Below are 16,365 nucleotides of genomic sequence, written 5' to 3' on the forward strand. Positions count from 1 at the left end.
CTTTGGTAAGGCACCACTTGACCATATGGTCGCATAGCTCCAGGATTGTTGCTATTATTGTACTGTTGTTACGCTGGTCTATATTGTTGATTCTGTTGTCCCCAATTCTGACCACCTTGCCTCTGTCCCCCATAGCTGGCTACATAGTTCACATCTTCCTGATAGTGCTGGTTGTCACCTTCCGCACTCCACGAGCATACAAAAGGTTGGTTAATGCATGGTGTACATAAGCCCCCATTAGTTGCGTCAACTATATGTACCTGCTGCTTCTGGCCTAATTCATCGATCTTTTTGGTGAGGATACTTATTTGTGTCATTAGAGTGGTCATATTTTCAGTTGTGGAGTTGTTTGGATCCAAAGCCATTGAGTGAACTACATGAGTGATCGTAGAGTCTCTTGTCATCCATCCTGAGTTTTGGGCCATCTTATCTAGTAGGATCTTGCATTCTCTGAATGTTTTGCTAACATATGCTCCACCTGCTAAAGCATCAACATTGGCCTTTAAGTCGTCTGCCAGTCCTATATAGAACCTCTGCCCCAACATCTGATCTGGAATGCCATGATGTGGACACTTAACCAGCATACCCTTGAACCTCTCCCACGTTTCTTGTAGTGATTCTGTCGGTCTCTGCCTGAAGCCCAATATATCATCAATTTGTTTGGCAGTTTTATTGGGTGGGTAGAACTTGTTCAAAAATTGCTTGACTAATTCCTCTCAAGTAGTGATGGAATTTATGGGGAGTGAATTAAGCCAAGTCTGAGCTTCTCCTGTCACCGAGAATGGAAACAATAACAACTTTATTGCTTCTGGTGTTACATTAGGTTGCCTTTGTGTGACACATATCGACAGGCAATTCTTCAGATGCCGCTGAGGATCTTCAATGTATGACCCTGAGAACAGTCCTTTGTTCTGCAACAAATGTAGCATGTTGTTTGTGATTTGAAATGATTCCGCTTGTATCTGAGGGATTGCAATTACGGTTACTAGATTTTCGGCGGTGGTTTGTGCCCAGTCATACAATACTGCTTCTGGCACAAGAGGCACCACACCCCGATTGTTCGGGTCATTCTCATTGTTTCTGTTGTTTGGAATTTCTACTCCGTCATCCATGTCTGGTTCGATTTGTTCTGTTGAGTTTTGTTGTTGTTTGCCCTTCTTGTTTGCACGATTCAGTGCCTTGAAAACTTTCTCAGGATCTAATAATGCTTCGAACAATTCACCAGTTCTTGAGGAGTTTCTAGGCATGCACCTGTAGCACCCAAGACTACAAATGTTAGAATTTCAATGTATTTGGTTTAAAATGAAGAAAATTGTGCAATTAATAACATCGTTAAGTCCCCGGTAACGACGCCAAAATTTGATTACGCCCAACTATGCCTTATAAAAAGGACTAAGCGATTGTTGCAAATATATTTCGGCTAATAAGTTCGGAGTCGAATCCTACAGGGAATGAACCTATCAAACACAGCTACTAGACTCGCACGAACTCACGCAATCAATCTTCAGAAATATTTAAGTAACAATTTGGATGTTTACTAACTAAATATTACGTATTAAAAATGCAACAATTAATAACTAACTATTAACGAGTTGTAGACAAGAATTGAAATGATCTAAGGTTGTGATTTTCCCCATTGTCGGAATCTTTTCCGCTACATTTTTTATAAATTTGCCTAAGTCTTCTCTATCGATCATGAGCACTCGGATTGTCGTAACTCTCTCCCAAGTAATTATCATAATTTACTAGATATATTCTCCCGAATAACGCTAGCTGGCATTAAGTATGGCTCACTCGGATCGCACCAAGATCTCATTATCCCTAATCCCACCTTTAAACCCTTCGTATTGATCCCTCATATACGTTAGGAGTGATGTTGTTCAACAACTACCTAAATATGCACTCTTTCCCAAATAATACATACTAAATAGGCACAGCCAATTGAGGGCCCTTCAATCAACCACAATAATATTATAGTTGAACAAATAGAGAAAATACTACTGCAAATCTATATTAACGTAACAAGAAAATCATCCTTCAATAGGTTCCATCAGAACCTTAGATTAGGAGTTTAGCTACTCATACTCATAGTAACAATATCTAAAATATTTTGCATAATTAAATTACAAAGTAAGGATAAAGGGATATAGAAATCGATGAGTCTAGCTCCCAACGGTCGTTCCACGAGCTATCCTTGCCTCCGATTGTAAAAACGTCCTCAAAAGTGGCATTTTAGGTCTATTTATATGTGTAGGAAAAGACCTAAACGCGTAGGCCAAGTCCTAGTCAAACCAGGAGACGAAATAAGTCTTCAAAGCTCGGAATGTATGTGCCTCAGACCTGGCCTCGCGAGGCATAATGCCAGCTTAAGCTCGCCCTAGGCCTGGCGTCGCGAGGTATAACGCCTGCTTGAGCTCGCCCCAAGCCTAGAGTCGCCAGCTCCCACGCGAGCTAAAGAGCTCGCCTAGCCTGCTCTAGGCCTGGCTTCGCTAGCTTTTCATTTGTCGATTGCTCACTTCTTTCTTTCTTCTTTTCAACTGTTTTCGAGCACGCTTTAGACTTTAATTATTCTTCTTGCTCTACTTTCATCTCCAATTCACCTACACATAAAATAGACTCCATTACGCGCTAGTAAAGTGTAATTTATCATTAAAGCATATAAAATGCAAGGCGAATAATGTGTTAAATTATGGAATTATAGCCACACATCACTTCATCAAATAAATATTTTTTACAATATCATGTAAATTAGTTTAAATTATTATATTTTTTACATATATATATATATATATATATATATATATATATATATATATATATATATATATATTCAGATTGAGATATTCTAATTTAAGAGAATAATTGACGGAGCCTTAGTATACCTTCGCATTTTGTTTTCTTTTCAATTTCAATTAAAACCCAACCTAAAAAATAGAGTTGTCAATATGGGCCAGACCGGATTAGCCCAACCCAACCCAGCCCAACCCAACCCAACCCAACATGGATTTTAGCAATTGACGCGCTGGGTTGGGCTAACCCCACCATTTTGATGGGCCTTATAATGATCAGCCCACCTCAGCCCTATGTGGGTCGCAGACACCACGGGTCAGCCCATTATTTTTTAAAATATAATTTTACATTTTCTTTAAGTACTAACCTAAAAAAAGATAAATATTTAAAAGTTAAAAAATTATCTTATTGGAAATTTTTTGCAAAACTTAATATATTTTTATATTGTTCCAATATATTACAATAAACACTAAAAAAAGTAAAAGACAATAAGACTATATATATATATATATATATATATATATATATATTCAGATTGAGATATTCTAATTTAAGAGAATAATTGACGGAGCCTTAGTATACCTTCGCATTTTGTTTTCTTTTCAATTTCAATTAAAACCCAACCTAAAAAATAGAGTTGTCAATATGGGCCAGGTTGGGTTAGCCCAGCCCAGCCCACATAGATTTTAGCAATTGACGCGCTGGGTTGGACTAACCCACCATTTTGATGGGCCTTATAATGATCAGCCCACCCCAGTTCTATGTGGGTCGCGGGCCCCACGGGCCAGCCCATTATTTTTTAAAATATAATTTTATATTTTCTTTAAATACTAACCTAAAAAAATATAAATATTTAAAAGTTAAAAAATTATCTTATTGGAAATTTTTTGCGAAACTTAATATGTTTTTATACTGTTCCAATATATTACAATAAACACTAAAAAAGTAAAAAAAAATAAAACTATATTTCATTCACTAAAAGTCAAGACGCAAAACAAACTATTCAAGAAAAGGTACATGATGCTCATGGGATATCTAACACATCATCTTGATCAAATACATTTGAATCCGTTTATGACAAGGTTGTCTTAACATCTTCACTTTCATCTACATCTACAATTCATATGCAATATTAATTAGTTTAATATTAAGAATAATAAAATTTTAAAAACTAGTAATATTCAAATTCACACAAAACAATTTACCAGTTTGAGTTTGGGAAAAGCCGTGCAGCCAATTTGGAGTAGTAACAAGTATTTGGACATTTTCATGATGGATGCAACTTCTGTACTTGGTAAGAATACGCTCACCAATGCTAAATGATGATTTTGATGCTACAGTGTCATATACTTGTTATATCGGGTCGTGACATCTAATCTCCAGTATATTATGCTGGAACTTTCCGTGTGTTGGAGTTCCAGCATAATATGTTAGAAGTTCATACACAGGTGCACCAATCTCTAGTATATTATGCTGAAACTTTTCGTGTTGCAGCAAAATAGTGGCTATTTTTTAATGACTTTGCAAACGCTGGCTATTTTTCAATTACCATTCCGAACTGGCTAGCCCATGCTATTTTAAAAACTAGTTAAGTAAGGGTCAAATAGAAACTTAATTTCTTGCGCAAACTTCTTAAAGAACTTTGATTATAAGATTCTAGAAAAGGAAAAAGAATACCGAATATCAGGTGAAAGTGTGAAAGTTATAAATTTCATGCTCATTTACTCCATGAAGGTACAACAATTAAGAGCCTGTTTGGACATAAGAAATTTTTTCCTTTTTTTTCAAAAAAAATTTATTTTTTTCGAAATCAGTATTTGTTCATAAAATTTCCAATTTTCACTTGAAGATGCATTTTGGAAATTTTCGAAAATTTGAAAAAGTCCAAAAGATTGTTTTTCAAAATTTTCACTCAAATCACTCACAAAACTTCAAAAACAACCAAAAATTATATTCATGTCCAAACACAACTCTAAATTTCAAATATCATTTTCATTTGGAAAATGTTTTCCCCTATTTTGAAATTTTACAATTCTTATGTCCAAACGCCCACTAAGTATGCTTTAGTGGAATCAAAAGAAAGTATAAAAAGGATAGACAATATATTATATTCAATTAAGAAGAAAATCAAAATAGGTAAAAAAGTATAGAATCAAGGGACTTGCCACTTTTTATTTTCAGCCAAGAATCTTTTTCAAAAGTATAAATTTTACATCATTCTTTTAGGACATGTTTATTTACTTACAGAAAATGTAGTGATTTAGCGTCAAGATGCGATATCCCAGGAGATCTTGTTTCAAGATTCACATAATATTACACCTTAGAACTGTTTTTGAACCATTCTTCTCAGAGGAAATATGGATAGCCGACATTTAACATCTATGCGAAAATACACTTAGGTTTTGTTAATTAAATTAAAATAAATGAAATTCTATCACCGTTCCAGAAAAATTAATGTGGTATTTTGAGTTTTTCACTAGATTCTAACTCATTACTCCTGCCACCAAAACTAATTCGTGAAGAGTCAATTTTTATAAACTAACAGTATTTTTTTTTTTCTTACACTACAACAACAACATACCCAATATATTCCCACAAGATTTTTTTATTTTTACGCTATGGTAGTTAAAAAGATAATCACAAAGTAACTTTTTATAAGAAGTGTAAGGTGATAATCACAAAGTAACCTTTTATATTCACTATATATTAAATATAAACTATGTTATATCCATTGATAGTATAGCAAATATTTTAAATCGTCAGTGTAATTTAATATATTATAACTTGATTGTGTAATTTTAATCAATCAACACAAAACTTAAAACCCTATTAATTATTATCCCTAAAAGAGCTCAACAAAAAAGAGCTCAAGTTATCATTTTTTTAAATTTTATTTTATTAATATATCTAGGGAAATACTTTTATTACATCATCATCAAATAATTATGCTAATAAATTTTTACTATTAATAGCTGCAAACTCAGATGTTTCCATATCCATAACGTTTCCCTCCAAACACGGTGTAACAATTAAATCAATGGCGCTACAAACTATATGGTAACTTCCTTCTTGGTCATTACCAAAAAAAAAAAAAAACTTCCTTCTTGGTCCTTAGCTGTTAAAACTTACCATCTATATCTATCTATGGGGTGTAATAAATATGTAAGTATTTACGTTGTATTACTTTTATCCTAATTTATGGGATTATATTTGGTTGAACACGAAGTTTAAGAGAAAAGAAAGATTTTTTCACTTATAATTTAAAATAAGTTATAAATATTTGCGTGATTATAAATCATCTCATTAGAGACACAAATGAAAATTTTTAAATTAAATAATTTTTTTTGCTGATAAAAGTGCATTTTACTAAAAGCGTAAAGACAATTAAGGTGATTCAATACAAACAGGAACTAATCTAGTCGAATGAATTCCATAATTAAAATGTATAGGGGAAAAGTACCAAAACAAAGTCTTAAATTCCAGTTCAGAGTGTTGCTCTTGATTTCCCAAAATGCGCTAGTGAATCATCCACCATATTTGCCTTTGTAGATGTGTCGTAAGTGGGGGTGTAAAAAAAAAAAAATCGATAAATCGCACCAAACTGATAATTTAAGTTAAATCGGAAAATAAAAAATCGATTATGATTTGGATTGATAGTATTGAAAAAAAATCCGATCATAATTGATTTGGTTTGGTTTTAACTAAAAAAAGTCAAACCGAAACCAAACCAACCCAACAGTATATTTATACATTATAAATATTTCTTAAACTTTTTCACAGTTTTATCTTGTAACGTATTATTTCAAGTTTGAACTTAACATTCTTAAATGGTAAATAAATTTTATAGCCCATAAACGTAGTAACTCAAACAAAATTCAAATCAATACTAATGCTAACAAAAACAATTGAATTATAACACTAGGAGTGACGATAGTGTTGGATATCTATATTTTAGTTTTACATTGGTTTATAATGAAAATGCATAACTTAGTTTATCTTTTTCTTTAGTGCTTAGTTATATAATTAATAGTACTTATTAGCTATACTTATTTTAGCATGACTTATATATAGTATTTTAGATATTGTTAATTTTTATTATGGCTTATTAATTAGCAATATTTAATTTATGCAATTTTATTATCTTTGTTATTGAATATTTTAGTATAATGCTATGACTTATCCCATATTATGGTGTTCTTTTTTTAAAAAAAAATATATATTATATAGTTATATTTTACTAGGATTAAAAAAATATTTGGAGCAAAAATTACATATTTTGTGCTATGAAAACTTTACCGGAAAAAACCCGAAAAATAGAAAAATCCGACAAAAATCGAGATTGAAAAACCAGACTTTGTTGGTTTGGTTTGGTTTGGTTTGGTTTATAAATTAAAAAATTCGATACCACATATTTGATTTGATAATTGAAAAATCTGAACCAACCCGATCTTTGTATATCTCTAGTAGTAATGAAGGATACTCTGTAGCTTCAAGTAGAAACCTACAATCATTCGACAAATGTAAATAAAAGAAAAAATGTGTCAAAGAAAATTGGATAGAGCAAATATATATATATATTGGTCTACCTTTTTTTTACATAGTAGCTTAGCTTAATCTTTTAAAACAGGTTAATAATCATTTTTTTGTTACCAATTAATGATTATTATTTAATATGTGACCTGATTATATAAATATTTTTATATTTTTTTTAATTTTTCCTAAAAAAGAATGATATTTTATATATATATATATATATATATATGAAAATTTATAGACAATAAATTCTAAAAGTGGTTTCTTGAATTTTATTGCTCATTCAAATATCATTACATAAATTAATTTTGTTTAAATGTATGCTCAGTCAAGCACTCCTGACACAAACTGAAATTAAGGGAGTATGTAATAGCATTACATTAGCTTTACACGCACTCCTACACACAGTGCGTTAGAATTTGTTGAGAGAAAAGGAAAGGCATATACATAGAGAGAGAAACACTCTAAGTTCTTGAGAGAGAAAACTCACCCACTTTTTTTTTCTCTATAATAATTCAAGATTTATATTTTTCACCCAACAACGAAGAACCTTTCTTGAAGCTATAAAGTTTCTCTTTTTTGCTCCTTTGAAATTGTTCATCTTATATTTATTCAAAATCTTGGTTCTTTTTTAGTAATTAATCCCTTAGATCAATTTCTTGTTCTTGTTATTGAATATGGCATGTAAAAGGCACATTCTTGAATCCAATTCCTTTTGGGTTTTATTATCATGCTATAGAAATATGTGTAATTTTTGTAGCAGCAACAGCCTCTGTATTTGATTTCAATTTGGTGAGTAACTGAACATGTTATTGAATTGAATCTTTTTTTTCTTCTGGGGTTCTAATTTTTTGTACTCATATGCTTTTTAATTCGTTTTATAGGTAAAATTCATGCCTGAAGAATTCTAGTTCTTGAAATTGATACTGTATAAGAATAAAGTTTGAATCTTTTTTGGTTTATTAGAGATTTTCAAGGCTATTTTTTGAGGGTTAGTTGTGTTTGTGTTTAGTCCAAGAGATGTATATTGAGGAATTGAATGAGGGGGAAGAAGCAGTAGTAAACAGGGAGGAGAAGATTTGTGATGATACTTGTGAAGGTGCATTGGTTGTTTTGGGTGCGAAAAGGGCTTTGGTTGGAGCGGGGGCTCGTGCTCTTTTTTATCCCACATTGTTGTATAATGTTGTGAGAAACAAGATTGAGACCGAGTTTCGATGGTGGGATAGGGTTGATGAGGTATAAGTTCTACCTATCTAATATTCATGTCTTACTGCATTTGAGCTCTTTAACATACATACTATCTGCACTTTTTATGTGTATATTGCTTTTAAGCTTTTTTGATTAAATTTTTGCCATTTCATATTTCAATGTATAATTCAGATTATCTTTAGCAACCAATAGTTGGTCAATGTCAAAAAGGTTTATATTTTCCTAATATTTTCTAGGTTGGTAGTTCAAATTATTCAAAGCTTAGCTTTAGTATAACTAGAAGTTATTGACTTTAAGATGTGACACATAGTTTGACTATTCCAAATTCCCAAATCAAAATTCAACCAAAGGATCAAGTTCTTAGTACTGCTGATTCTTTGTGATTTTTTCTTTTTGATATGTAAACCCCACCCCCTAACCCAAAGGCGAATGGAGTGTATTGTCTATGAGTTCGACTGTTAGATATATATGTGAAAAACCAATAAAATTTCATTAAATATTAAATTGTGACCCGCAATTTTGAAAGTACGATGAGTTCAGTGTGAGCTCATCAAATTTAAGTCTTGGATCAGCCTCTGCCTAAACCCCTTGCCCGGGAGAAACTTTTAGTGTTTGTTAGAGATATCCATTTACTCTAGGAGATCTCAGTATTGTGTTGCAAAGCATGTGATAGGCGCATGTTCGTTAATCTCCTCCTGTTGCACGGATATGTGCTTTTCCTGGGCAAATCAGTACCGAGTATTTAATATATGATGTTTACTAAGAAATAGATATCTCTTCCCATCGTAGTGTTGTTGAAATGCCGTGTTGGTGGTCCAGATGTGAAACTGTAACTGATGTCGACTTTAATTTATTGAGTTTCATTTTTCACATATTCTCTAATATTCTGCTTTTGATTGCTGGTTGGTGTATATGATTAATTCTCAACTTATTTCCCTCTACATTTTTTCTATCAATTTAAAGTAGTAAGCTAATGTGTTGGCTGTGCATTCTCTTATTATGCGTGGGAGGTTATTGCATATTGTCATCCTCATTTGTCACTTGCCCTTGGCTTGGATGTTTCATAAGATTGTTATATGTGAAGTAACCATTTCCTAAGCTTATACCTTTAAAGATCGACATGTTCGGATGCTCAACAAGTTTAGAGTTTAGGATTATTTACCATTTTGTGTGGTGTAAATATATGGTAATGAAAAAGGAAATTAATGGATATAAAAGAGAGGAGGACAATTAAGTTATTTACACTAGCATGTTTGAATATGGAGGAATACGAAAGAAGGGAGAAGAAAAATACTGATCTTCTAGGAATGTCCCATCTCCTTCCTTTCCCTTCTTCCTTTCTATCCATTCACGCACACACACACTCCCTTTCTTTTTGGGTCCTTCTAATTCTTGAACCAAATAGTTGCAGTTCTGAAGACTTGCCAACACTTTTGGATATACAAGTTCATAGATTAAGTCTGTCATTTAGCAATATTTTCATTTATATACAGCCTTTGAGTAAGCTGCAGCTGTTGTTAATATTTGTTCATGCACTGCAATATTGTGGATTTTACAGTTTTCTCTGCTCATTCTTTTCTCTATCTCTGAACTTATCGCTTTCAAAATTAAAATGCATATTACATTGGGGACTAACCATTTATTATGTTTTCAATTAATTGAGGTGTTGTTGATTGATTTTTGTGTTTTCAGTTCATACTGTTAGGAGCTGTTCCATTTCCTGCTGATGTCCCTCGCTTGAAGGCTCTAGGGGTGGCTGGAGTGGTTACCTTGAATGAACCATATGAGACTTTGGTCTCAACATCATTATATCTTGTACCGTCTACACGCCCACTTTCACACTATATCTCATTTTTAAGTCATCACATTTTGTTATACTGAAATTGCTTGTTAACTAGTTTATTGTTATTAACTATGTTAAGTTAGCTATCTGATCGAAACAAGATGGCTGGATTGTCTACCTATATGCAGATTTTCCGTGAACGTGTGTAAACTTGTAAAAGGATCAATTTTAACTAGAGGAAACATCTGTGTGCCTAATATGCATGAGCAAGAAAACTTAACCATATTGTTTCTAAATGATTGTCGTGCTCCTTATTTATCACTAAAACAGTGATAATTTGTAAAAAAAATCATTCCAACTATGCCGTTTTACTTTATTTGTAGGATCATGGCATCAATCACTTGGTGATTCCTACCAGAGACTATCTTTTTGCACCTTCAGATAGAGATATTGACCGAGCTATTGAATTCATCCATGGTAAGTTTCTTACTCCCAGCTTTCTAGTGTGTAAAATGAAGGTAAGAATCCTTCCCCAGCTTTTATATACTATGCTTTTGAGTAAAACGGTAAAGATATTACATATTGCTGGATTTTGCAATTTCATTATGTTATTTTGATTGTCAATTCATAGTTTTATGCATGTGGCTTTGTAGGTAATGCATCTTGTGGTAAGACAACATATGTGCACTGTAAAGCCGGCCGTGGCCGTAGTACAACAATTGTCCTTTGCTACCTGGTGGGCACCACAACTCAGAGCGTATAATTATTATCTGCTTCATGGATATTCTCTATTCTAATGTTTCCTCTTGGGCAGGTCAAACACAAGCGCATGACGCCTAAGGCTGCTTTTGAATATGTCAGATCCATTAGACCAAGGGTGTTGTTAGCCTCCTCTCAGTGGCAGGTATGCTCTTAACCAGGATTCTTGTTCTGCATCGAGGCTTAGTTGTTGTTGTTTGTACGAGGCACTTATACTCCTGCTCAATTCAAACCCCAGCAAAGACAAAATATTCTAGGTGAGAGTTTTGATGTATCTGTGCTAGTGGGAGGTCGCACGTACTCAGTTAAATAGTCGAGGTTGTGCGAAACTGGACCGGACACTGGCGTTTAAAAAACAAAATCTGCACATTTGAGTTAGAATATGTCAGCCAGTCCACTGCAACTTTAGATTTGTGCGTTCATGTCTTCAACTTTAGATTTGTGTGTATATGTGTTTTTATTATATGCATATATCACTGACCCTAGAGCTTTAGTTCAACGGAAGTTAGTAGAATGAGAGATGTGTATAAGCACATGTCACTCTGAATCCTGGCTGGTGAACCAAGTCAGTATTTAAGAGGAGAAGGGTAGAGGGGCAAGAACGTTCTCTGAGTTTCGACTCTGGAAACAAGAGATTTTTCGGTTATTAGAAAAAGTTATATGTATATATCATTTGTTTACTGTATTCTTCATTATTTACTCTCTTTCCCAAACGCTGTCCTTGATAGTTCAGAATCCCTTGTCCTTTCTTGTCTTGTTTTTTTGAAGCACTTTCATTGCTTATACAAATGCAGGCGGTTCAAGAATTCTACGTAAGAGTAAATAATACTGATAGTGATGTCTGTGGAGGTGATAATTCATTGAAAGTCTTGGAATTTCCAGCACAAAAAGAAGTTGCTGCTTTTGACGATGGCTCGGTTGTTCTAGTCTCTGAATCCGACCTTGATGGGTATGATGAAAGCGTTGAATCAGGTCTAACACGAAACGAAGTGTTAGCGGATTTAAACCTTGCATGTAGAAGTGTTCAGGTTGCTAGCCAGGCTGCAATTTCCCGGCTTTCATTTTTCTGGCTTCGCTATCATTCGAGCCAAAAAATGTCAACGAAGAAGCTAGGAGGTATTGGCGTTAACATCCACGTTTATTGAGATGTCATATCTTGGTTAAGGGAAGCCGAGGTGTTGCCTTTCCCTTATGTTGCTTCTCTCTCTCTCTCTCTCTCTCTCTCTCTCTCTTAAACCATCCCCCGATCCCCCTTTTTTCGTGTCTTTTGTGGAGCTACAACAATGTTGTTGCGAATGTAATTCAAGCTGTGAGAAGATTGTCTTGGCAAGAAGCCAAGATTCAAGAATTGTACACAGTGAATACTATGTAGTGTTGCGACAGGGCATAACAATGTAGTAAGTTGAGTTGTTCTGGAAAGGGAAGAGTGAGGCGTGCATGTTTTAATGAATTGGATGTTTTGAATGCAAAAATCTATTTACTTTCATCTCCCCCCCCCCCCCCCCTCCCCGCGTGACACACTTATTCCTAAGATCATTCAACAAAAGCAAATTTGTCACCTGAAGATAATCTATGAGATGAAAAAAATTCAAAACTGGCCACTAGTTGCGAAGCACCAATAAAATATTGTAAGAAATATTTCACGTTAACGAATTGTTTTAGGAAAGGTGTGATATATGCAACTTATCCTAATACAAGTGTAGTGACTGATTTCATCGCTTAAACTCGTGATATAGAGACAATTTTATTGTTGTTCCAACGCTCGTCTTCATCAGTTGAAGTGCAAAATAAATTATGTCAATTCCTGCAGAGCTGGCTAAAGATTTGATATCCTTTATATCACTGGCAACTTAGCGTCTTTCACTGAATCGAAATTGTATAAGAAAACTATGTTGTTCAAATAGATTTGATACAATGTGGGTATCAAAATGCTTCTCTGTCCCTTTTTACCCTCTTATATTCAATTCATGTTTTCAGTTTAGAATGGTTGGAATATATCTAAAATTTAGAACTTCAAATTATTGAATTTGGGTATCTCTACATTAACTGTTCCTTTATGATAATGTGTATTAACTTCAAATGATTTGCAGGCCAACGCCTCTCCTGTGAACTTGTCAGAGCATTCCTGATTATCCCAAATAACCCCAAAGTCCAGCTGTTCTCCAAGAATGTAACAATCGTGTAGGTTAGCAGTATGATTTGTATCCGAAATGGTCTCAAACAAGTTTGAAACTTTGTAGCAACTACATGATGATTCAGTGTTGTTGTTGCTCTTAGAAGACACAATAGGTATTGGGGAGGGGTGAAATAGGATTAGAGCGGTGAGAGTGGCATGCCACGTGGCGTTGACCTCACCCTTAATTGCTAGGTCTACTGCCACGTTGGAGCACCGTTAAAAGTAAGAATAGATTTGAATATTTTACCGACAGTAAGGATATATATGTCCCAAAAGTATAACGGAGGTTAAATATAGATAATATTCAAAAGTAGAAGGACAAATTTAGCCCTATTCTCTTTAAAATTGCCCTTAAGTTGAAGCTCGGGTTAAAGGCAAATATGAGACCTTTTCACAAACCATGGAGATAATATTAACTCAAAAAACTTTATTCTCAATTTTGAATATGTTATAAATATATTATTATGGATGTTCATTTAGTACTTTGTTGTAAATAAGCTTCCTGAAGAAGTTTATTTATATGAGACTCCACCGTAAATATGTTTATCTATTAAGTACTCTATTGAAAATAAGTCTCCTCAAGAAGCTTATCCTTTCAGTACCCCGTTATGGATAAACATCACACCCGATATAAGATTATCTATATCTCGTACAATGACCTTATCCTTTCGGTACCCCGTTATGGATAAACATTACCCTCGGTAGAAGATTATCCATATCTGGTATAATGAGTTTATCCTTTTGATACCCCGTTATGGATAAACATTACCTCCGGTAGAAGATTATCCATATCTGGTATAATGAGCTTATCCTTTCGGTACCCCGTTATGGATAAACATTACCCCCGGTAGAAGATTATTTATATTTGCTATAATGAGCTTATCCTTTCGGTACCCTGTTATGGATAAATATTACCCCCGTTAGAAGATTATTTATATCTGGTATAATGAGCTTATCCTTTCAGTACCCCGTTATGGATAAACATTACCCCCGGTAGAAGATTATCTATATCTGGTACAGTAGCAGCTTACACAGCAGCTTGCAGAAGCAGCTTACACAGCAACTTGCTTTCTTCTATAAATAGAGGAAATTTCAGTTTAATATGTACATAAGTTTGAAATTTAAATAATATATCGGTTTCTCTCTATACTTGTCTTTACTTAACGGTCTTTATTTTATAACAGTTATCAGCACGAGACTCTGTCATCTCGAGCAAATACTTTGAAAGTATCAGAGGTACGAACTTTCTTTTTCTAAATAATGTCAAATCTTTCTAAATTTGAATTTGTAGCCCTGGATATATCAGGCAAAAGCTACATGTCTTGGGTGCTTGATGCCGAAATTCATCTTGATGCGATGAGTCTAGCAGACACCATCAAGGAAAAAAATCAAGCATCAAACCAAGACTGTGCCAAAGCAATGATATTCCTACGCCATCATCATGATGAAGGCTTGGAAATAGAATATCTCACTATTAAAGATCCAGTCATATTGTGGAATAATTTGAAAGAAAGATATGACCACCTGAAGATGGTCGTTCTTCCACATGCACGTTATGATTGAACTCATCTAAGGCTACAAGATTTTAAATCTATCAGTGAGTATAATTTTGCTATGTTCAGAATTATTTTCCAATTGAAATTATACAGTGATAATATTACTGATCATGATATGTTGGAAAAAACTTTCACCATTTTTCATGTCTCGAATATGCTCTTGCAACGGCAATATCGAGAGATGGGATTCAAAAAGTATTCTGAACTTATCTCACATCTTCTTGTAGCCGAGCAACATAATGGGCTATTAATGAAAAACCATGAAAGTTGACCTACGAGTTCTTGTCCATTCCCTAAAGTGAATGAGACGAACTTCCACCAAGCTAAGCATGGAAGAGGACGTGGCCCCAGTCGTGGTCATGACCGTGGTCGGGGAAGAAACACTAATCATGGTAATAATAATGCACCAAAGAACCTTCCTCACCCCCAGCAGTGGAAAAGGAAGGAACAAAAGCATGAAGCGGTGCAAGCAGCAAAGGCAGAAAATGCATGTTGTATATGTGGAGGAAAAAGGGCATTGGTCACGTACCCGTCGTACGCCAGAGTACCTGTTGAGCTATATCAAGCCTCCCTGAAGAAGACAGAGAAAAATATTGAAGCAAATTTTATTTCTGAAGATAATTTAGACTTCATGCATTTGGATGTAGCTGATTACTTTGCACTCTCGGAAGGAGAAACAAGTCATGTGGTCGGTGATGAATCTATAGAAATATAAATATTTTATTTTTTTAAATTTGTAGTAGATAGTTTGGTTATGTAATTGTTGTACATAAATAAAAGTTATGCTTTGATAATGATGTTTACTATCATATTTATTTTATTTATGTCATTTTGAAAAAAAAATTTCTCATGATACCAGAAGTGTCTGAGAGATATTTGGTAGTACAAAATTTATCAAAAGATCCTGAAGAGCTAACTGTTTGTCTAGAAGACACATGACACAAGTAGTGCCTGAATAATATTTGATTGTGGACAATAAATTGAAGGCTCCCGAAGATCTTATATGCAAATTTGTCATTCATATTATATGATTGTGGTCAAAACATATATTGTAATAAATCAGAAGTTTACTAATACGAATGGCTATCATACTGAGACTATAAATAATTGAAAGATTGAAAATCTTCATGTTTCCACAATGATAGGGGTAAAATAATATGTATATGAGAACTTACCCGCCTTATTATTCAATTTGTACTACATCATGTATCACAGTAAACCAAAAGTTTATTAATGCAAAAGTTTATGCTATAGTAAACCAGAAGCTTACTAAGAGATAGCACATGCCATGATAAACTTGAAGTTTTCATTTGCCATTTTTAAATGAGCTATTTGAGAATTCAGATAAGCATATACTGAATAACTAGAAGATTCTTCAGGAATTCTCTTGTGTTGCTTATTCTTATAATAAATTGATTATACCAGCTAAAGTTGGGACTAAGACCCCTGAATTCTGGAATATATATAAAAGGTGAATATGGGCCCATTCACCTATCATGTGAACCATTAATAGATGCATATATAAGATGGTTACATGTGTGTTTATTGTCAACCTGCAA

At 33.9% G+C, this 16,365-nt stretch overlaps 1 protein-coding gene and 1 non-coding gene across 4 annotated transcripts; both read left to right on the forward strand.

Annotated features, from left to right (window-relative positions):
- Window positions 1–555: 555 nt before the first annotated feature.
- LOC142177797 (small nucleolar RNA R71) lies at window positions 556–662 on the forward strand. The gene has a single exon (XR_012706351.1). It is a non-coding gene; the product is annotated as a small nucleolar RNA R71 (small nucleolar RNA).
- A 7,001-nt stretch (window positions 663–7,663) lies between these two features.
- LOC107819492 (phosphatidylglycerophosphate phosphatase PTPMT2) lies at window positions 7,664–12,557 on the forward strand. Of its 3 annotated transcripts, none has more exons than XM_016645600.2 (7): window positions 7,664–8,115; window positions 8,208–8,559; window positions 10,225–10,347; window positions 10,699–10,792; window positions 10,969–11,051; window positions 11,130–11,219; window positions 11,869–12,557. In XM_016645600.2, exons 2-7 carry the CDS (start codon window positions 8,344–8,346, stop codon window positions 12,217–12,219), a joined length of 957 nt encoding a protein of 318 aa, XP_016501086.1. In that variant the 5' UTR covers window positions 7,664–8,115; window positions 8,208–8,343; the 3' UTR covers window positions 12,220–12,557. The 3 variants fall into 3 exon arrangements, with proteins under 3 accessions (XP_016501086.1, XP_075102369.1, XP_016501087.1); XM_016645601.2 differs by having other exon boundaries at window positions 7,978–8,115; window positions 8,336–8,559; XM_075246268.1 differs by lacking the exon at window positions 10,225–10,347.
- Window positions 12,558–16,365: the final 3,808 nt, after the last annotated feature.

Source organism: Nicotiana tabacum, chromosome 23 (assembly GCF_000715075.1).
Source record: "Nicotiana tabacum cultivar K326 chromosome 23, ASM71507v2, whole genome shotgun sequence".
Taxonomy (NCBI): domain Eukaryota; kingdom Viridiplantae; phylum Streptophyta; class Magnoliopsida; order Solanales; family Solanaceae; genus Nicotiana; species Nicotiana tabacum.

Coding starts and splice junctions, on each gene's coding strand:
- LOC107819492 (XM_016645600.2), top strand. CDS start 8,344: ATGTATATTGAGGAATTGAATGAGGGGGAAGAAGCAGTAGTAAACAGG. Junction 10,348..10,698: donor TCTCAACATCATTATATCTT/GTACCGTCTACA, acceptor CTTTATTTGTAG/GATCATGGCATCAATCACTT. Junction 10,793..10,968: donor AGCTATTGAATTCATCCATG/GTAAGTTTCTTA, acceptor GTGGCTTTGTAG/GTAATGCATCTTGTGGTAAG.